The sequence below is a fragment of the Mobula hypostoma genome, chromosome 15, assembly GCF_963921235.1.
Source record: "Mobula hypostoma chromosome 15, sMobHyp1.1, whole genome shotgun sequence".
Classification (NCBI taxonomy): Eukaryota; Metazoa; Chordata; class Chondrichthyes; order Myliobatiformes; family Myliobatidae; genus Mobula; species Mobula hypostoma.
Window position 1 is genome coordinate 17,177,315 of NC_086111.1, and position 22,416 is coordinate 17,199,730.

Sequence of the window (22,416 nt, forward strand, 5' to 3'; positions counted from 1 at the left end):
CATCCCAAGCATGAACATCTTTACAGAGAGTACGACCAGTGAGATTAGAAGATGATGCATCAAGCTTGCATTGATAACTCTTCAGATGCAGCTATAGAAACAAGAATTCATGCTTGGTAAAGTTATTTTCCACATAGTGGGGATTGGGTATTAGTCATGCGACTTACTGTAGAACCAATCAAGTAAGTTAGTGATATACAGTGGTGCTAGAAAGTTTGTGAACCCTGTAGAATTTTCTCTATTTCTGCATAAATATGGCCTAAAATGTGATCAGATCTTCATGTAAGTCATAAAACTAAATAAAGAGAATCCAATTAAATAACACAAAAACATTATATTTGTTCATTTATTTATTGAGAAAAATTATCCAATATTATATGTATTTGTTGGAAATAGTATGTGAACTTTTACTTTCAGTAACTGGTGTGACCCCTTGTACAGCAATAACTTCAGCCAAACACTTCCAGTCCTGCACATTGTCTTGGAGGAACTTTAGGCCATTCTTCCTTACAAAACTGCTTCAGTTCTGGGATATTGGTAGGTTTCCTTGCATGAACTGCTTCCTTCAGGTCCTTCCAGAACATTTCTATAAGATTAAGGTCAGGACTTTGACTCAGCCATTCCAATACATGAATCATCTTTTTAAACCATGCTGTTGTTGATTTATTCTTGTCTTTCAGATCATTGTCTTGTTGCATTATCCAACTTCTATTAAGCTTCAGGTGACAGACTGCTAACCTAACATTCTCCTGTAAAATGTCTCGATAAAATTTTGAATTCAACGATTTCAAGCTGCCCAGGCCCTGAGGCAGCAAAGCAGCCCCAAACCATCATGCTCCTTCCACCATGCTTCACAGTTGGGATGAGGTTTTGGTGTTAGTGTGCAGAGCCGTTTTTCCTCCAAACATAGTAATGTGCATTTCTGCCAAAAAGTTCAACTTTTGTCTCATCTGCCCACAGAACATTGTCCCAGAAGTATTGTAAAACATCCAGCTGGTCTTTTGCAAACTTGAGACGTGTAGCAATTTTTTTTTTGAGAGCTGTGGTTTCCTCCATGCTGCCCTTCCATGAACACCATTCTCTTTTAGTGATTTTCTTATAGTGAAAACACATGAACAGGGACTGTAGCAAGTTCTAGAGATTTCTGCAGGTCTTTTGTTGTTACCTTTGGGTTCTTTTCCACCTCCCTCAACATTGTATGTTGTGCTCTTAGTGTGATCTTTGCACAATGCCCACTCTTGGGGAGAGTAGCATCAGTACTGAGTTTCCTGTATTTGTAGACAATTTCTCTTACTGTGGACTGATGATCACTCAGGTCTTTAGAAATGCTTTTGTAGCCTTTTCCAGCTTCATGCATCTGTACAATTCTTCTTCTAAGGTCCTCTGAAAGTTTTTTGATTGGGGTATCATGCACATAGACAGACCTTTTTTGAGAAGAGCAGGCTCTGTCAGTAACTTGACTTTGTGCATCTTTTTTATAGGGTGGGGCACTTCTACAATGCACACTTCCAATCTCATCTGGTTGATTGGAACAGCTGACTTCAAATAGCTCTTGTAGAAAGTATTACCCCAGCGGTTCACATACTTGTACCAACAAATGTATGTAATATTGAATTATTTTTCTCAATATATAAATGAGCAGGTAAAATGTTTTTGTTACTTATTTAATTGGCTTCTCTATCTAGTTTTAGGATGTGTGAAGTTCTGATCCCATTTTAAGTAATATTTATGCAGAAATAGAGAAAAATCTACATGGTTCACAAACTTTCTAGGACATCTGATGCAGATTTACATAGCCAAAAGATGTTGTCACTATTTTGGTGCCAGAAACCTATGTGTTAGCAAGGACTAGTGTGATTGTTTGAGCTAATGTCTTTCTCCTTCACTGTAGAACAATGGAGTGGGGTGCTCAAGAGCATTCAGTCGAAGTCATGTTTATTGTCACACGCGCAAATATGCACAGGTGTAATGAAAACTACCAGTGACATCACAAGTAGAGAGCATCAGATAAACAGCTTTCGCAAAAAAAAAGACATAAATTATACACAAATTTTATGAGAAAGAACACAAGACGAACAAAAAATACAAAGTCAGTTGTAGTACAAAGTGCTGATAGGGTGGCTGTACTGAGGTCATGATTAAGATGGTACAGTCTGGTTCAAGAACTGGATGGTTGAGGAGAAACAGCCGCTCTTGAGCCAGGTAGTGTGGGGCTTCAGATTACATCGTACCTGATGGTTGCTGCAAGAAGGTGCAATGGCTCGGATGGTGATAGATATTCTTAAGGCGGTGCCTCATGTAGATAACTACTAACAGTGAGAGGGATGTGCCTATGACATATTCACAGCCTTTGATGCCATCTCCTGCTGCTGCTTCTGGCGCAGGTCATTAGTATTGTCATAACCAGATGCTGGAACATATAACAGATACTGTTTTTTAAAAAAAGCCATACCTTTTCTGATGAGTATTGTGGGGGATGGCCTGATCAATCTGCACAGAAGAATCTTACCTTTTCCACTAGGTTCTTGGTATTCCAAGCTGTTCCCTGAGTAACAGTGTACACATAGTCTTCACTGCATGACAGCTCCAAAACAAATGCAAAGACCAGACCAGTACAGTAGACCAGACAGTGTAGTATTTTTCAAACTCAGGAAGCTTTTGTTTCCACCGGCAAGAGAGATTGAGAGCATCCTCAATCCCCACAGAAATTTATTTTCATTTTATTCATGTTCTTCATTGGCAGGTAGACTAGAATATTCCAACCAATAAAAGGAAAGGTAAAGGTTTAGAAGGTTAACAACAGGAATTCTGCAGATGCTGGAAATTCAAGCAACATACATCAAAGTTGCTGGTGAACGCAGCAGGCCAGGCAGCATCTCTAGGAAGAGGCGCAGTCGACGTTTCAGGCCGAGACCCTTCGTCAGGACTAACTGAAGGAAGAGTGAGTAAGGGATTTGAAAGCTGGAGGGGGAGGGGGAGATCCAAAATGATAGGAGAAGACAGGAGGGGGAGGAATAGAGCCGAGAGCTGGACAGGTGATAGGCAAAAAGGGATACGAGAGGATCATGGGACAGGAGGTCCGGGAAGAAAGACGGGGGGGGGGGGGACCCAGAGGATGGGCAAGAGGTATATTCAGAGCGACAGAGGGAGAAAAAGGAGAGTGAGAGAAAGAATGTGTGCATAAAAATGAGTAACAGATGGGGTACAAGGGGGAGGTGGGGCCTTAGCGGAAGTTAGAGAAGTCGATGTTCATGCCATCAGGTTGGAGGGTACCCAGACGGAATATAAGGTGTTGTTCCTCCAACCTGAGTGTGGCTTCATCTTTACAGTAGAGGAGGCCGTGGATAGACATGTCAGAATGGGAATGGGATGTGGAATTAAAATGTGTGGCCACTGGGAGATCCTGCTTTCTCTGGCGGACAGAGCGTAGATGTTCAGCAAAGCGGTCTCCCAGTCTGCGTCAGGTCTCGCCAATATATAAAGGGCCACATCGGGAGCACCGGACGCAGTATATCACCCCAGTCGACTCACAGGTGAAGTGATGCCTCACCTGGAAGGACTGTTTGGGGCCCTGAATGGTGGTAAGGGAGGAAGTGTAAGGGCAGGTGTAGCACTTGTTCCGCTTACACGGATAAGTGCCAGGAGGGAGATCAGTGGGGAGGGATGGGGGGACGAATGGACAAGGGAGTTGTGTAGGGAGCGATCCCTGTGGAATGCAGAGAGAGGAGGGGAGGGAAAGATGTGCCTAGTGGTGGGATCCCATTGGAGGTGGCGGAAGTTACGGAGAATAATATGTTGGACCCAGAGGCTGGTGGGGTGGTAAGTGAGGACCAGGGGAACCCTATTCCTAGTCGGGTGGTGGGAGGATGGAGTGAGAGCAGATGTACGTGAAATGGGGGAGATGCGTTTAAGAGCAGAGTTGATAGTGGAGGAAGGGAAGCCCCTTTCTTTAAAAAAGGAAGACATCTCCCTCGTCCTAGAATGAAAAGCCTCATCCTGAGAGCAGATGCGGCGGAGATGGAGGAATTGCGAGAAGGGGATGACGTTTTTGCAAGAGACAGGGTGAGAAGAGGAATAGTCCAGATAGCTGTGAGAGTCAGTAGGCTTATAGTAGACATCAGTGGATAAGCTGTCTCCAGAGACAGGGACAGAAAGATCTAGAAAGGGAAGGGAGGTGTCGGAAATGGACCAGGTAAACTTGAGGGCAGGGTGAAAGTTGGAGGGAAAGTTAATAAAGTCAACGAGTTCCGCATGCGTGCAGGAAGCAGCGCCAATGCAGTCGTCGATGTAGCGAAGGAAAAGTGGGGGACAGATACCAGAATAGGCACAGAACATAGATTGTTCCACAAACCCAACAAAAAGGCAGGCATAGCTACGACCCATACGGGTGCCCATAGCTACACCTTTAGTTTGGAGGAAGTGGGAGGAGCCAAAGGAGAAATTATTAATAGTAAGGACTAATTCCGCTAGACGGAGCAGAGTGGTGGTAGAGGGGAACTGATTAGGTCTGGAATCCAAAAAGAAGCGTTACTCATTTTTATGCACACATTCTTTCTCTCAATCTCCTTTTTCTCCCTCTGTCCCTCTGAATATCTCTTGCCCATCCTCTGGGTCACCCCCCCCCACTCCCCGTCTTTCTTCCCAGACCTCCTGTCCCATAATCCTCTCGCATCCCCTTTTGCCTATCACCTGTCCAGCTCTCGGCTCTATCCCTCCCCCTCCTGTCTTCTCCTATCATTTTGGATCTCCTCCTCCCCCTCCAACTTTCAAATTCCTTACTCACTCTTCCTTCAGTTAGTCCTGACGAAGGGTCTCAGCCTGAAACGTCGACTGCACCTCTTCCTATAGATGCTGCTTGGCCTGCTGCGTTCACCAGCAACTTTGATGTATGCTGGTTTAGAAGGTTATTGGCCAAATCCTGGCCAACAGGACTAGCCTGGATGGGGCGGCTCAGTTAACATGAAGCACTTGAGCTGAAGGGTCTGTTTCCGTACTATATGAGTCTATGACTCTGTGACCGATGGGCTCATGGCAGAACCACTCTCAATGGTAACTGGTATCAGACAAGGCTGTCTAGCTGCCCCACCACCTATCTTAACCTTTCTTGCTGCATTGTTGCACCTCACCTCCAATAACTGTCCCTCAGAAGTGAATATTCAGAATTAATGGGAAATTGTTCAACCTCTAGCAACTACTCTACAGAACTAATATAACGTTAACCTCAGCTGTGAAGCAGAAGTGTACATAGGACTCTTGTGTTTTCTTACTGTCTGATCTGAGCACAGCTGGAGGCACAAGGAGGGTGATAAAGAAGAAACAACAAGCCATGAGGGTGTAGTAAACACGAGGAAATCTGCAGATGCTGGAAATTCAAGCAACACACATCAAAGTTGCTGGTGAACGCAGCAGGCCTGGCTGCATCTCTGGGAAGAGGTACAGTCGACGTTTCAGGCCGAGACCCTTTGTCAGGACTAATTGGGTCTCAGCCCAAAACGTCAACTGTACCTCTTCCTAGAGATGCTGCCTGGCTGCTGCGTTCACCAGCAACTTTGATGAGGGTGTAGTACTTGTCTTGCAGGGTCCAGTCTCCATGCAGTCTCACAATTGAAATATAACTGGGGAAGAAGGTGACATATGAACTCCCCAAACATGTAGCATTTACCATGATGAGTTTCAGGTTGAGATTGCAAAATAAGTTGCACGTCCAGGGAACATACAACTCTGGTGGGCTGTAGATTCACATGGAGACCTCTGGAGCAGCAGAAGAGTGTACTGTATCATCCCTGAACTTGGAGCTCTCACATATCCACATGACCATGATGCCTTCCTGTTTGAGGCGAAGAGTTTGAAATGCTCTTCAGATAAGTAATAAACATCAGCGACATGCATAAAACCAGAGTGAAATGCAAACTTGAAAAATGCCATGGACCTATTGTTCCAGAGGCTAAGTTCAAGGTAGGAGAACTTGCCTGTTATAGGTAGATCTGATCAGTCTGGGTGTATGATTGAAGTTCTGTCACAGGTCCAACTCTGCTTCTTTGGAAAACTAGTCTCTGGATATATTACTGCTCAGAGGTAGGAATGTGGTTCCTGGTGCAGTAAGGGCTTTGAGTTAAAGTCTTCCTCTCCCTTCCTCTGAGATGGCAAATGGCATTCAATTCAGATGAGTGCAAGGGGTTGCAATTTGAGAAGTCAAACAAGTGTAGAACTTTTACAGTGAGTGTTAGGGTCACAGGAAGTGTTGTACAACAGAGAGGAATGCAAGTATATAGTTTCCTGAGAATGATGTCACATGTAGACAGTTTGGTGAAGAAAGCGTTTGGCACACTGGTGTTCATCAGTATATTTGCAGTTGATGATGCTGTACCTGGAGTACTGTGTATACCTTGGTTACACTGTTACAGGAAAGATGATATTAAGCAGGAACCAGTACAAAGAAGATTTGGGAGAATGTTGCCAGGCTACAAGGGCTTGAGTTTTAGGGAGAGATTGGGCAGGCTAGGACCTTAGAGGTATAGTTTAAAATTTCAAGATTCAAGCTTATTCATCACGAGTACATCAAAATGTACAGTGAAGTGTATGGTTTGCATGAACATTCAACACACCCAAGGATGTGCTAGGGGCAGCCTACAAGTGTCACTACACCTTCCAGCACCAACATTACATACCAACCATGCTCAGCAGAACAATACAGAACACAAGTAACAGAACAACAACAGCAGAATAAGACTTTTCCTCCCTCACACCCACACACTGCATAGTCATCTAATCCCAAGACAGTCCGTCTTCTTACAACCATGGATAAAATCATGAGAGGCATCGAGAGGATTCGTTCACACAATCTTTTCCCCAAGTACTGGAAATCAATATCTACCGAGCTTGGGTTTAAGGTGGAAGGGGAAAGATTTTAAAAGGGACCTTAGGAGCAGCAACCTCAGATGGTGCTATCTGGAATGAGCTGCCAGAGGAAGTGGTTGAGATCAGTGCAGTACAACATCTAAAGGAAATTTGGACAGGATGGAAAAGTTTTAGAGAAATATGGGACAAACACAAGCTACTAAGACTAGCTTAAATGGGCATCTTGGTCAGCACAGATGAGTTTATGGTTTCTTTATTATTGCTGGTGATTTTAATCATGTCAGCTTAAAAACAGTCCTACTATGTTCAACCAGCATGTCAACTTCACAACTACAGGACAGAATATATTAGACCTGGTCTGTGTCAAAGTTTGTGAAGCCGACAAGGCTGCCCTCAGATTCTCAGACCAGACGTCCGTTTTGCTAATCCCTGCATATGGACCACTGGTTAAATGAGTGAAACCAGTTGGAGATCAGGTTCTGGTCAGAAGTTGCTATCTCAGTGCTGCAGGACTCTTTCAAAAGCAGTGACTGGAGCATATTCATGAAGGTGGCTACCTACAATTATCACATCAACATTGATGAATATGGGGGATCATACCTAGTGTAGTATTTAATCATGGTAACATTCATGTGACTAGCTACATAAGAAAATGCATTGAGGAAGTTACCATGATTAAACACTACACTGACAGGACAAATCATAAGCTATGGCTTACTGTAGAGATGCATGCACAGCTTAGGGATCAGAATGCTGCCTTCGTATTGGGCGATAAGACAACTCTAAGGTCAGCAAGAGTTGCACTCTCCCATACCATCAGGAAGGCAAAGCAAGAGTACTCACAGAAAAATTCATAGCCACCTTTGTTTCACTAGGAGCATGCAGAACACGTGCCAAGTTATACAAACCATAACAGATTACAAGTCACCCTTTGCATCAATGATAGTAACACTGCCCTTCCTGATAGGCTGAGTGCCTTTTATGCATGATTTGACACAATGATTAATGGGCCCCATCTCCCCCAGAAAAAGGCACCCTGTCTGGCCACAGCCGAGGTGAGAGGCCCCTAGCTAGGATAAAGCCACAAAAAGCTGTGGGGCTGGATAGCATACAAGGTCAGATTCTGAGGGGTGGTAATGCTGTCAGTGGGATGAGTTGAACTTACTGGGGTGAGCTGAAGTGTAACATGAGGGCAAAGTCGAAAAGAGTGATGAATACAGGACTGAAGATGTTATATTTGAATGCAGTATACAGAATTAGGAAGATGATCTTGTAGTGCAGTTAGAGATTGGCAGCTATGACGTTGGGCATCACTGAATTGTGGCTTAAAAAAAGATCATAGTTGGGAGCTTAACATCCAAGGATACATATTGCATCAAACAGACAGGCAGGTAGCTAAAGGGGTGGGGTTTCTGTTGGTAAAAATTAAATCAAATCCTTAGAAAGAGGTGACAGAGTATTTCAAGGTTGCAGAATCCTTGTGTATAGAGTTAAAACACTGCAAGGGTAAAAAGACCTGATGGAAGTGATATACAAGCCTCTGAATAGTAGCCAGGATGTGGGATACAAATTACAATGGGAGATACAAAAGACATGTAAACAGGGCATTGTACGATAGACATGGAGGAATTCAATATGCGGGTAGATTGGGGAAAATCAGGTTGGTGCTGGAACCCAAGAGGGGGATTTTGTAGAGTGCCTATGGGATAGCTTTCTCGAGCAGCTTGTTCTTAATCCGACTAGGGAAAAGTCCATTTTAGATTGAGTGCTGTGTAATGAACCAGATTTGATTAGGGAGCATAAGGTAAAAGAACCTCTAGGAGGCATTGATCATAAGATAGCATTCACCCTGCAGTTTGAGAGGGAGAACCTAAAGTCAGATGTATCAGTATTACAGTGGGGTAAAAGAAATTACAGAGACGTGAGAGAAGTTGGCCAAAGTTGATTGGAAGGGAACACTAGCAAGGATGATGGCAGAACAACAATAGCTGGACTTTCTGGGAGCAACTCAGATCAGACAGGATAGGTACATCCCAAAAGTGAAGAAATACTCTAATGACGAAACCATGGCTGACAAGGGAAGTCAAATAAAAGCAAAAGAGGGGCATACAATATAGCAAAAAAGAAGTGGGAAGTTAGGGGATTGGGAAGCTTTTAACAACTAACAGAAGGCAACTAAAAAGCCATAAGAAGAGAAAAGATGAAGTATGAAAGTAAATTAGCCAATAATATAAAAGAGGATACAAATTTTTTTCAGATATGTAAAGATTTATTCAGATAAATATCAGAAGCAAGAGTGGATATCACACTGCTGGAAAATGACACTGAAGAGGTAGTGGGGGACAAAGAAATTGCAGATGAGCATAATAAGTATTTTGCATCTGTCTTCACTGTGGAACACTCTAGTAGTATGCCAGAAATTTGAGAGTGTCAGGGTGTTGAAGTGAGTGTAATTGCTATAACTAAGGAAAAGTTGCTTGGGGAACGGAAAGGTCTGAAAGTGGAGATAAATCACCTGGGCAAGATGGACTACACCCAAGGTTTCTGAAGGACGTAGCTGAAGAGATTGTGGAGGTACTATTAGTGATCTTTCAAGACTCACTGGATCCTGGAATGGTTCCAGAGGAGTGGAAAATTGCAAATGTCACTCTACTTTTTAAGGAGGGAGGGAGGCTAAAGAAGGGAAAGTATAGACCAGTTAGCTTGACTTCATTGGTTAGGAAAAAGTTGGAGTCCATTATTATGGATGAGATTTCAGGGTATTTGGAGGCACATGATGAAACAGGCCAAAATCAGCATGGTTTCCTTAAAGGGAAATTAGCAGGATAGACAAGGGAGAGTCGGTGAATATTACTTACTTGGATCTTCAGAAGGCCCTTGACAAGGTGCTGCCCATGAAGCTGCTTAACAAGATAAGAACCTATGGTATTATAGGAAAGATACTTGCATAGATAGAATATTGGCTGACTGGCAGCTGGGAATAAAGGGGGCCTTTTCTGGTTGGCTGGTGGTGACAGGTGTTGTTCCACAGGGATCGGTGTTGGGAACTCTTCTTTTCACGTTATATGTCAATGATTTGGATGACAGAATTTCTGGCTTTGTAGCCATGTTTGCAGACAATATGAAGATGGGTGGAGGGGCAGGTAGTGTTCAGGAAGCAGGGAGTCTGCCGAAGGACTCTGACAGATTGTGAGAATAATCAAAGAAGTGGCAAATGGAATATAACGTAGGGAGTGTATGGTCATGCACTTTAGTAGAAGGAATAAAAGCGTTGAGTATATATTTCAAACATGAGAAAATCTGGAAATCCAAACAACACACACAAACTGCCAGGCAGCATCTGTGGAAAAGACTTAAACAGTTGACATTTCAGGCTGAGACCTTTCATCAGGACTGGAAAAGAAGAGAAGTCAGAGTAAGAAGATAGGGAGAGGGGAGGAAGGTGATAGGTGAAACTGGGAGAGGGGAGGAAGTGAAGTAAAGAGCTGGGAAGTTGATTGGTGAAAGAGATAAAGGGCTGGAGAAGGTGGAATCTGATAGGAGACAACAGAAGACCGTAGAAGAAAGGCAAGGGGGAGGTGATGGGTTGATAAGGAGATCAGGTGAGAAATAGAAACAGGAATGGGGAATGTTGAAGGGGGTGTGGAAGTTCGAGAAATCGATGTTCATACCATCAGGTTGGAGGCTACTCAGACAGAATATAAGATGTTGCTTCTCCAACCTTAGTGTGGCATCATCGAGGCAATAGAAGAGACAATGGGCTGACACTTCGGAATGGATTGGGAAGCAGAATTGAAATGGGTGGCCACCGGGAGATCTTGCTTTTTGTGGCAGACAGAGCAAAGGTGCATGGCGAAGCAGGCTCCTAACCTATGTCAGGTCTCACCGATATACAGGAGGCCACACCAGGAGCAGCAGATACAGTGGCTGACCGCAACAGACCCACAGGTAATAAGCGTAGGGGCAATGTGGCACTTGTTCCGCTTATAAGGATAAATACCAGAAGGGAGATCAGTGGGGAGGGACGAGTGGTCAAGGGAGTCACATATGGAGAGATCCTTGCCAAAAGCGGAAAGTGAAAGGTGGGAAAGCTGTGCTTGGTGGTGAGATGATAAAGTTACAGAGAATTATGGGTGTCAAGGCTAGTGGGATAGTAGGTGAGGACAAGAGGAATCCTATCCCTGGAATGCAGGTGGGTGGATGGAGTGAAGCTAGGTGTATGTGAAATGGACGAGATGCAGATAAGGGCAGCATTGATGGTGGAGGAAGGGAAGCCCCTTTCTTTGAAGAAGGAGAACATTGCAGCAGTTCTGGAATAAAAAGTTTCATCCTGAGAACAGATGTGACAGACACAGGAGGGACCGAGAGAAAGGGATGGCATTTTTACGAGTGACAGGGTGGGAAGAGGTATCGTCCAGACAGCTGTGAGAGTCTGTGGGTCTATAAAAGATATCAGTACATAGATTGTCTCCAGAGATAGAGTAATCAAGAAAGGGGAAGGAGGTGTCGTAAATGGACCAAGAAAATTTGAGGGCAAGGTGGAAGTTGAAGGCAAAGTTGATGAAGTGTTTGAGTTCAGTATAAGTGCGGGAAGCAGCATCAATGCAGTTGTTGATGTAGCATAGGAAGAGTTGGGGAGTGCTGCCGGTGTAGGCTTGGAACATGGACTGTTCCACATAGCCTATGAAAAGGCAGGCATAGCTAGACCCATGCGAGTGCCCATAGTTATACCTTTGGTTTGAAGGAAGTGGGAGAAGCCAAAGGAGAAATTGTTAAGGGTGAGGACTAGTTCTGCCAGACAGAGGAGAGTGTTAATGGAGGGGAACTAGTTGAGTCTGTTGTCCAGAAAGAAATGGAGAGCTTTAAGGCCCTCTTGATGGGGGATGGAGGTGTATGGGGACTGGACATTCATAGTGAAAATGAGAGTATTGTTTTTTTATTTAGAGATAAAGCGCAGAATAGGTCCTTCCACCCATTTGAACTGTGCCACAGAGCAGCCCACCAATTCATCCCTAGCCTAAGCATGGCACAATTTACAATGACCAATTAACCTACTAGCTAGTACATCTTTGGATTGAGGAATTAAACCAGAGCACTTGGAGGAAGCCAACGCACACACAAAAAGGAACATACAAACCTGCTTACAGAGGACCCCAGAACTTCAAACTCTGACGCCCCAAATTGTAATAGCATCATGCCAACCACTATGCAGAGGTGGTGCACCAAATGAATGTTGGCATTCATTTCAAGAGGACTAGAATATAAAACCAAGGATGTACAGTAATGCTGAGGCTTTATAAGGCATTGGTCAGACGGCACTTCAAAGTCCAAAATAAATTTTATTAACAAATAAAATTTATTATATGTCACGGTATACAACCGTGAGATTCATTTTCATGTGGAATACTCAATACATCTATAGAATAATAACTATAACAGGATCATTGAAAAACCACCCAACTAGGGCATTCAACCAGAGTGCAGAAGCCAACAAACAGTGCAAGTACAAAAAGAAGGAGAGTGAATCCATTCGTATGGGAACGTTTCAATGATGGTGCAAGTGAAGATGAAGGAAGTTTCCTTCAAGTGCCTGATGGTTGGTGGGTAGTAGCTGTTCCTGAACCTGGTGGTGTGAGTCCTGAGGTTCTTGCACCTTCTTCCTGATGGCATCAGTGAGAAAGGAGTATGTCCTAAGTGGTGGGGATCCTTGATGATAGATGCTGTTTTCCTCTGGGGCCAAGATGCATAACATTCAAAATGGCAAGCAAGCATTCAAAATAGTGAGTAACATTCAAAGTAGCAAGCACTGAAGCATATTCACTTAAATGTGCACCTTTCACTCCACTGTTCAAACACGGGAAGCCAGCACCAATGGGAGAGGCCAAGCCCCAGCCGAATGTGAATGCCACATTGTAACTCTTCTCACCTGGTCTGCAGTAACAGCAAGGCCCGAGGCGATGCCTAGTCCTCACTACTACCGAGCCTGCTCAGCTCCCATGTCATCTGTCCTTTCACCAGACAAGGGTAACGGGCCTGTGGCAACTTACATTATCATTGTCCAACAAAATCTGATGAACACAGGTGAAATGTCCAGGACAGTCTTCCATGGTTATACTGCACCAGCTTCAGCTCCTCCATACTCAAACTGGCTCCTCCGAGATCCCGGCAGGTTCTTCCAATATCCCGACTAGCACTTTCTCCAACTCCCAGCCAGCCCCTTTGACACCTCAGTAGCTCCTTCTCCAACATCCTGGCCAGTCCTTTCGACACCTTGGCTGGCTCTGCTGGCGACACTGGTCCAGGTACTCCAATCATCAAGCAGCTCACTGATGGAGTAGCCCTGCAGTACTTGAAGTTCTTGGAGTAGAGCAACACACACCAAAAATGCTGGTGAACGCAGCAGGCCAGGCAGCATCTATAGGAAGAGGTACCGTCAACGTTTCAGGCCGAGACCCTTCGTCAGGACTAACTGAAAGAAGAGATAGTAAGTGAAATCTTACTATCTCTTCTTTCAGTTAGTCCTGACGAAGGGTCTCGGCCCAAAACCTCGACTGTACCTCTTCCTATTGATGCTGCCTGGCCTACTGCATTCACCAGCAATTTTTGTGTGTGTTGCTTGAATTTCCAGCATCTGCAGATTTCCTTGTGTTTGCGTTCTTGGAGTAGAATTGTCTTTGGATTGTAAAAAACAAATTTTACAAAGAAAAAAAGCACCTTTATCTGGCGCCCAAGAGGCCACTGCATTCGCACGCGCTGCCATCTTACCGCAAATATGTGCTTATTGGCGGGGGGAGGGCTTTACCTGTGATGGACGTATCCACTACTTTTTGTAGGATTTTCTGTTCAAGGGCATTGGTGTTTCTATACCAGGCTGTGATGCAGCCAGTCAATATACTCTCCTGAAACGTCAACATACTCTCCTGAAACATCAACTGTACTCTTTTCCTAGATGCTGCCTCACCTGCTGAGATCCTCCAGCATTTTGTGTGTGTTACTTGTTGTTATGGCACCACTCTGCCAAATTTTTAATAACCCCCAGATGCTGATTCATCACAACCTTTGATTTGTAAGCAAACTTGAATATGGCATTGCAGCTGTAGTCAGCCACACAGTCTTAAGTGTAAAGCGAGTAGAGTAGGGGCTAAGCATAGTTTTGTGGTGCACCTGCGCTGATAGAGATCATAAAGGAGATATTGTTGCCAATCCAACGGAATGATTTGCAAGTGAGAAAATCAAGGACCCAATTGCACAAGGAGGTATTGAGGCCAAGATCTTGGAGCTTATTGATTAGATTTGAGGGGATGATGGTATTGAATGCTGAGCTTTAATTGATAAAGAGCTTCCTGTTGTCTGCATTTTTGCTGTCCAGATGTTCCAGGGTTGAGTGAGGAGCCAATGAGATGGCATCTGCTGTGGACCTGTTGTTCCAGAAGGCAAATTGAAGTGGATCTAATTCGCTTCTCAGCCAGGAATTGATATCTTACATCAGCAACCCCTCAAAACACTTCATCACTGTGGATGTAAGTGCTACTGGGTGATAGTTATTGCAGCAAGCCACCAAAATCTTCTTGGGCACTGGTATAATTGAAGCCTGCTTGAAGCAGATGGGTACATGAGACTGCCAAAGCAAGAGGTTAAAGATCTCAGTGAACATTAGTTGTTGATCAGCTCAGGTCTTCAGTACTTGGCCAGGTACCCCTTCTGGGTTGGACACTTTTCCTGAGTTTATCCTCCTGAAGGCTGCTCATACATCAGCCTCAGAGATTGAAATCATAAGATCATTGGAGGGTGTGGGAGTTTGTGATGGTTCCTCCATGAATTGACAGTCAAGGTGAGCATAGAAAACATTGAGCTTATCTGGAAGCGAAGCTCTGCTGTCACCTATGTCCCTTGATTTAATTTTGTAAGAAGTGATAATATTCAAGTCCTGCCACAGTTGCCATTTCATCCATCAGATGGCTTCTAGAGATTATACCTGGACCTCTTGAAACTTTCTTGGAGAACTGTTAGTAGTTTTGGGTCCCTTATCTAAGAAAAGGTGTGTTGGCTTTGGAAGTAGTCCAGAGATGATTCACAAGAATGATTTCCAGAATGAAAAGGTTAACATATCAGGTACATTCAATAGGTCGCTGCAGTTTAGAAGAACAAGGGGGATCTTGTTGAAACCTATCAAATATTTAAAGACCTAGAAAGAGTGAATGTGGAAAGGATGTTTCCTATAGGGGGACATCTAGGATCAGAGGGCACAGCCTCAGAATCTCCATTTAGAAAAGAGATTTGGAGGAATTTCTTTCGCCAAATGGTAGTCAATCTGTGGAATTCATTACCACAGATTGTTGTGGAGGCCAAATCTTTGGGTATATTTAAAGCAGAGGTTGCTAGGTTCAAAGGGCGTCAAAGGTTTTGGGAAGAAGGCAGGAAAATGTGGTTGAGAGGGATAATAAAGCAACCATGATGGAATGGTGGAGCAGTCTCAATGGGCTAAATAGCCTCATTCTGCTGATGTCTTATGGTCTTATAGTAAGACTATATAATTATAGTATAAAATTCCACCTTCCAGCTACATTGAACCCTTTCCAGTTCAACGATTGCTCAGACCAGTCCACTGAGGATGCTATAACCTCGACCTTCCTCTCCATACTGTCCCATCTAAAAAATGATGCCTCATACACCAGGATGTTGTCCATCAACTTCAGCTGGGCATTTAATATGCTCCCTCAGAGTCTGGTGGATAAACATTCCTCACTGGGACTCAACAGACCTCTCTGTATCTGGATCTTGGACATTTTGATGGAAAGACCCCAGTCAATCTGAGTTGGCAGCAATCTTTCAAGCTTCATCATGCTGAGCACTGTTATCCCCAGGGGCTATATGCTCAGCCCAATGCTATTCACACTGCAGACTGACAACTGTACTGCTAGGTCTAATTTAAACCATATAATCAAGCTCACTGATAATACAACAGTAGTTGGTTTCATCGGTAACAATGACAAGTCTGCATACAGAGAGGAGGTAGAGAGGTTTGTCAAATGATGTGAGAACAACAAACTGAGTTTCAATGTAGACAAGACAAAAGGGGTTATTGTGGACTTCAAGAAGTCCATTCAACATCAATGGCTCTACTATGGAGAAGTGAAGAGCACCAAATCCTTGGTGTGCATTGAATTGAATTAACTTTATTTCTTATATCCTTCACATACATGAGGAGTAAAAATCTTTAGGTTATGTCGCCTTTTTCACCACATAGCTGGTGAGTACAGACCACGTGAGGTCCTCAGTGATGTGGATGCCAAGGAACTTAAAGCTGTTTACCCTCTCAACCCCAGATCCATTGATGTCAATAGGGGTTAACCTGTCTCCACTCCTCCTGTGATCCAAAACCAGCTCCTTTGTTTTTGCGACATTGAGGGAAAGGTTGTTTTTATTGACACCACTGTGTCAGAGAGATGACTTCTTCCCTGTAGGCCACCTCATTATTGTTTGACATTAGGCCAATCAGTGTAGTATCGTCAGCAAATTTAATTAGCAGATTAAAGCTGTGGGTGACAGCATAGTCATGGGTATAGAGGGAGTAAAGGAGGGGACTTAGTACACAGCCCTGAGGGACTCCTGTGTTGAGATGATCCAACCTGGACTCACAACAACTCGTCATTAGTCAAGACGGCACAGCAGCATCTTCACTCTCTGAGGAGATTGAGATGTACAAGGCTGCTTGCCCCATTCCAGTAACTTTCTGCAGGAGTGCAATCGAGAGTTTCCTGTTTGGCTGCATCACCGAATGGTACAGAAGCTGCAAGGCATCAGACCACAAGAGCCTACAGAGGATAGTAAAAGCTGCCAAGAGGAACATTGCGATCTCCCTCCCCCCATTTGTGACATTTGCAGGGAGCATTGTATACAAAGGCCTCGAAGCACTGTTGATCTCTACCACCCATTCCACAATCTGATCCACTGCCATCAGGAAGGATGTACAGGAGCGTCAGAACTAGGTCTGCTAGTCTGGGTAACAGCTTCTTCCCCCAGGATGTGAGACTACTGATTACCCTGCCACTGCTGAGGTCTTGTCACTAGGACAGTGAGTGTTTAATTTACTGTTTACCTGTGCTATGCATTTCACATGCATTTTGAATTATATTTTATTATCTTACTATATTTGTGGCAATATTTTGTTTTACATGTTGTGTGTGATATATGTATTGCGGCTGTATCATGGTCCGGAGGAACATTGTTTCGTTTGGTTGTATATATGTACAGTCAGATGACAAATTTGAACTGGAGCTTGAACTTGTAATAACTTATGACCCCCATGACTCTATGATATCTAACTTTCTCTTGGATGTGGCAAGTACTAAAGTCTCTATGCCTTAGGATTTAGGATGGAGATGAAGAGAAACTGATTTTTCCAGAGAGTGGTGAATCTGTGGAATTCTCTGCACAGGGAAGCAGTGGAGGCTACCTCATTAAATATATTTAAGAAACAGATAAATATATTTTTCCATAGCAGGAGATTTAAGGGTTGTGGGGAAAAGGCAGGTAGGTGGAGCTGAGCCATGATCTTATTAAATGGTGGAGCAGGTTCAACTGGCCAGATGGACTACTCCTGCTCCTATTTCTTACATTCTTATGTCTTACTCTGTGCTCACTGGTCTGAAACCAGATTCTGTTAGAATGTTGTTGCCTTTACAAGTATCTGAGACTACCTGGATCCGAGCCCACTAACATAGTGGAAGTGGTTGATTTACTCTTTGAAAAGTATAGACAGCATGCATGGAATTTCTACTAAATCTTATTTTCTGAAAGTGGCCCTTGCTGTTTCTAAGGAATAGGAAGTATAGATCCAGCAGAGGAATAAACCAGGTGATATATTCAAATATCACAGATACTGAAGTGCAAGTTAGAATGTTTCTTGTTTTGTGCTGTTTTGCTGAGTCTCTGTCATTAAACTAATGTATAATAAGCAAATAAAAAAACCCCTAGGCCTGTGCATTGCAAACACATAATTATGGTGAACAGCACCTCAGTGTCATGCTACTAATATCCATTATTTCCCTCCAAGTAAATACGAGGATAGACTTGAAGTTACACCCTTTCCCCATTAGTTCCAAACACTTCCACCATTCTCTACACTAACCAAACTGTGGACAATACTAATTAGAGCCCTTTTAAGCTTCCTACATTATATCTCCTCCATCACCAAGACTTGCCTCACTGTTAATGATCTATCTCCACCACTATCTTAGTTTTTCATCACTGGCACCTTCGTTTATGCTTTGTTATATCTAGATTCAGCAATTCCAATGAAAGCAGAAATATTGGAAACACTCAGCAGGTCATGCCATATCTTTGAAATGGATACAAGTGTTACAACTTCCGTCCATTTTATCTTGCAACGAAACTGAACATTGCTGGTGATATAACGATTTGGCAGGGAAATAGGCAGGAAAAAAGCAGTGTGGAGAGGAAGAAAGAACAAAATGGATATCTGTGGCAAAGTGGCATGGACAAGAGAGAATTACAAAATCAATGCAAAGGAACAAAAATGAATCAAAAAAAGAAACAGAAAATGTATTTAATGATATGAAATTCACAAAATTCGCAACATTACCACCAACTGCTATCTGAAAAAATGGAGAATCGGCAATGATCTGAAATAACAAAATTGCCAAAAAATTGTAAAGTCTGAATAGAAAGATGAGGTGCTTTCCCCTGCACTTCCATTAAAGTTTCAGAAACTTTGCGTTTAATTTCTACTGCTCCATCAGTCCCTCTGACAATTTAGTCCATTCATTCCATCCCAAAGACAAGTTTGCACTGTGCTAGAAAAGTTCAGAAGAAGCTCAAGGGATGTCACTTCATTGTTCAATCAAGGGCTCCATAATTTTATGCACTCAAGTATGAGTCCAGATAAAAAATACTATCGTTCTAAGTATTTTCATTGGTTGGCAGTTAAACAGTTTTTGTCATTTTCAGTTCTTGTTTCATTATTTACCCTGTATTCCTAATGTCAATTAATTGATCCTACCTGCCACTTTATTATTGACCTTCGGTTTTGTCCTTTCCTTCCCCCCCGCCCCCATGTATCCATCAACCCTCCCACCACACTGGCTTTTTCTGCTTGCACCTTTTCTTTAAAACCTTTTAAATTTCTGTTACTCTTGTTCTGATGAAAAGTTATTGAGCTGAAACATTAACTCTTCTTTCCACAGATCTTGCCTGACCTTATGATTATTTTCAGCAGTTTTTTCTGATTTCCAGCACTCCTAGTACGTTGTTTTTGATTATGGTACAATTGTCCCAATGTATTCCATACCCATCATAAAATAAAGATCAACCAAAATTCTGTTTCCTCTATCCCGAATTCCTGAGACCTGGTCTACTGTAGTTCTATAATGGGCAAGGCCTCATTTGAAAGTCCCTCCATCACTCCTCCCTAATCATCTCCAGCCATGCAATTTTGCATAATACATTTTTAATGCTCCATGAACATACAAAATCAGCCACAGATTAGCATCCATATTTTCAGTTGTCTAGGCCATAATCTATAGAATTCCCTTATTAACTATCTCTATTTTGTCACCCCCTTTAAGACAAAATTGATTAATCAAATTCTTGCAGCCTGAGCTTACTTCTCCTTACATGACTTCATGAAAAAAATGATTCACTTGATAACAATCCTGTGAAATATTTTGCTCTGGTAAAGATCTGAAAAAATGTGTGAACATTTCCACCTTCAGTCAAGCCACTGTACATTGTTACTCCAGCCAGATGATATTCCAGGCAATTTACAATGACCAAGACAAAAAATATGAATTCTTTTCATCTTGTCATCTTTGGTTTATCTGGTGGGAATAGTGGGTAGAGAACTTGTACCTTGTAAGATGAGATCATGAAAGCACTGATCCCATTGTACTAAGGGTACATTTCCATCTGTTTCAACCATTATTTCAATTTCACCCCCTCCTCCTGATTGTATGACAGTGATAAGGAATTTCATTCAATCAAAAATAGATGCTTGAAATATGAGGCATTTGTATTTGTTCACAAAAAAAAAGAATATCTGTTGACTTAATGTTTCTGGACAGAGACTTACATCAGAACAGACCTGCTGTTTATTCCCATTGTTTTCTGGTATTATTTCCCAGATTGGCATTAATTAGTTGCTGTTTTTTTCTACTATTTATGTTATGTGTCGCTAACCTTATCAAGCCATCTAGTTATGCTGCTGCTAGCTGGCCTAATTTTCTCTTTCTGTTTCTCTCTCTCGCTCTCTCTCTCTCATTTTCTTTCTCGCTCTCTCTTTCTCTCTTCTTCCCAGGTGTTCGTAATAAATTTGCTGCGGGACAGCAAGTATTATCACTTCCGGCCTGTGATGGATACCTACATTAAGAAGCACTTCTCTGGTGCACTGGCATACAAGTGAGTCCAATTACCTGGTGGCTTAGGACTTACTTCCAGAAACAATTAGAGCTCACAAATAACATTAGGACATAGCTCTAAAATTGTATTTCTGAACACAACACTCTGTAAAACTCTTCTTCAGTTAAGTAACCATTGAAATTGATGAATTCAGTGCAGTGGGTCAGAATGCATTGGACTGGCCCATCACCAAGAATCACTGTCCGGGTCCCATATGCTCATGCTTTCTTAGGTTGGATGTGGATAGCTCCCTGGAGATGAGTGGTGAAGCTGCACTGCTAATTTTGCCTTTGGCAGCAGAGTGTTGAGGTGCTGGTCCTGGAAAGCACCTGATAGAGGCAAAGCTGATAGAATAGTTTTGTCTTCTGTCAAAGCTCTTATACAAACATTGAAAAACTATTAAAATTTTAAAAAACAAAAATATAAAGTTAAATAAAACACAGAAGTAAACTAACATTAATTAAAAATGTTAAGCTAAAGCTAAATAATAAAAAAGAACTCTTTGCCTCCAAAAACTTTATCCTACAAACAAATGGTGGGTCTGAATCTTTAAGCAGGTCCGAATTCACCAGGATCTGAGTGGCAGTTCCCCAGTGAAGCAAGGCTGGTCTCCCCATTGGATTCCACCTGGAGTCCCAACCATGTAGCATGGTGGCATCCATGTCAATGGCTGAGCCATTGATCAAAGCCAGCAAGATTCAACCCAATAGTTCATTCACTGAAATGACTGTAACACATTTATCATGTGTATCATTGGTCTATGAACATAAATTGCTTCTTTAATCCTGCTATTTTAAGGATTATTTCACATGACTAGTTGCAAAAAGTTACAAAAGGAGGCTATTTGAAAGAAACCAGCTATAAGGATACTGCCTGGCTCTATAATCTGTTTCATAAATATTGTACCTTTGCTAATTATTTAAATTGCTAACTGGGTGTTGCTATTTCTTGGGTCTGGTTATGGAAAGCCTGACCTAATGAATTTGCCTCAGTTATCTTTTCAACTACTGTAGATTTCTGAATCCTGCAGGTACATAGACAATGTGTGGTTGTATCCATGTACACACAAGAAAGAGAGGAATTAACTAACTATTGTATCACTGAACAATTTCCATAGAATTTAAATAAAGACCTGTTAGCTTCAGCATAGATTTTGATACTGTATATGAGATAAGGTTGTCACTACCAAGGCCTGTTTGTCAACTCCCAATTGTCTTTGGGAAATAAGTAGTGAGCCCATCATCTTAGACTTCCCTAAGGGCTATTATCACGGTAGTGTTGGGCAGGTGGTTCCAACTGTTAACTTCACAGATGATGAAGGACTGGTAGTATATTTCCAGTTTCGAGCATTGTGTAAGTTGGAGAGGAAACTGCGTATGGTCCTGTTCCTATTCTCCTGGAGTCCTTTTCCTTCCTGGTGATAGAGGTTATATATTTGGGAGGTGACATAAAGGCAGCAAATAAAGTCATAGAGCACTACAGCACAGAAACATATCCTTTAGAGTATCTAGTCCATGCCAAACTATTATTCTGCCTCGTCCCATTGACCCACTCCTGGACCATAGCTCTCCATACCCTCCATCTATGTATTTATCCAAACTTACTTAAATGTTGCATTCAAACCCATATCCACTTTTTGGCTAGCAGCTCATTCTACACTTGCACCATTCTCAGAGTGAAGAAGTACCCCATTAGGTTCTGCTTAAATATTTCATCTTTCACCCTTAACCTATGACCTCTAGTTCAAATGGTTCAATTTTAATATCAGAGAATATATACAGTATACAACCTGAAATTCTTACTCTTCGCAGACATCCACAAAAACAGCAAAGAATCCCAAAGAATGAATGACAGAAAAACATCAGGACCCCAAAGACCCCTTCCCTGCACAACAGAGGCAAAGCATCAACCTCCTCCTTACCCCCACCATTTCACTATAAACTATCAGTGCCCACCACCCACCAAGTAACAGCAAAGCCCCAAAAGAGAGACCATAATCTACAGTCAACGAAAACAATTGTTTACATGACAGTTTGATATGTCACAGGTTCTCTCTCTCTATCACTAACAAGGGACAGAGAGGTGTCACCCATATCACAGCGAAAAGGGAGACAAACCAACAGTCACTGTTACAATATTACA

The 22,416-nt window shown here is 42.6% G+C and overlaps 1 protein-coding gene across 8 annotated transcripts in view; it reads left to right on the top strand.

Moving 5' to 3' along the window:
- Positions 1 to 22,416, top strand: part of dock3 (dedicator of cytokinesis 3) — a 966,938-nt gene that overhangs the window by 730,647 nt on the left and 213,875 nt on the right. For all 8 annotated transcript variants that reach the window (XM_063067780.1, XM_063067785.1, XM_063067784.1 and 5 more), the window contains one exon: positions 20,174 to 20,274. In XM_063067780.1, coding sequence (XP_062923850.1) covers positions 20,174 to 20,274 — 101 coding nt within the window. The remainder of the gene's footprint in view (positions 1 to 20,173; positions 20,275 to 22,416) is intronic.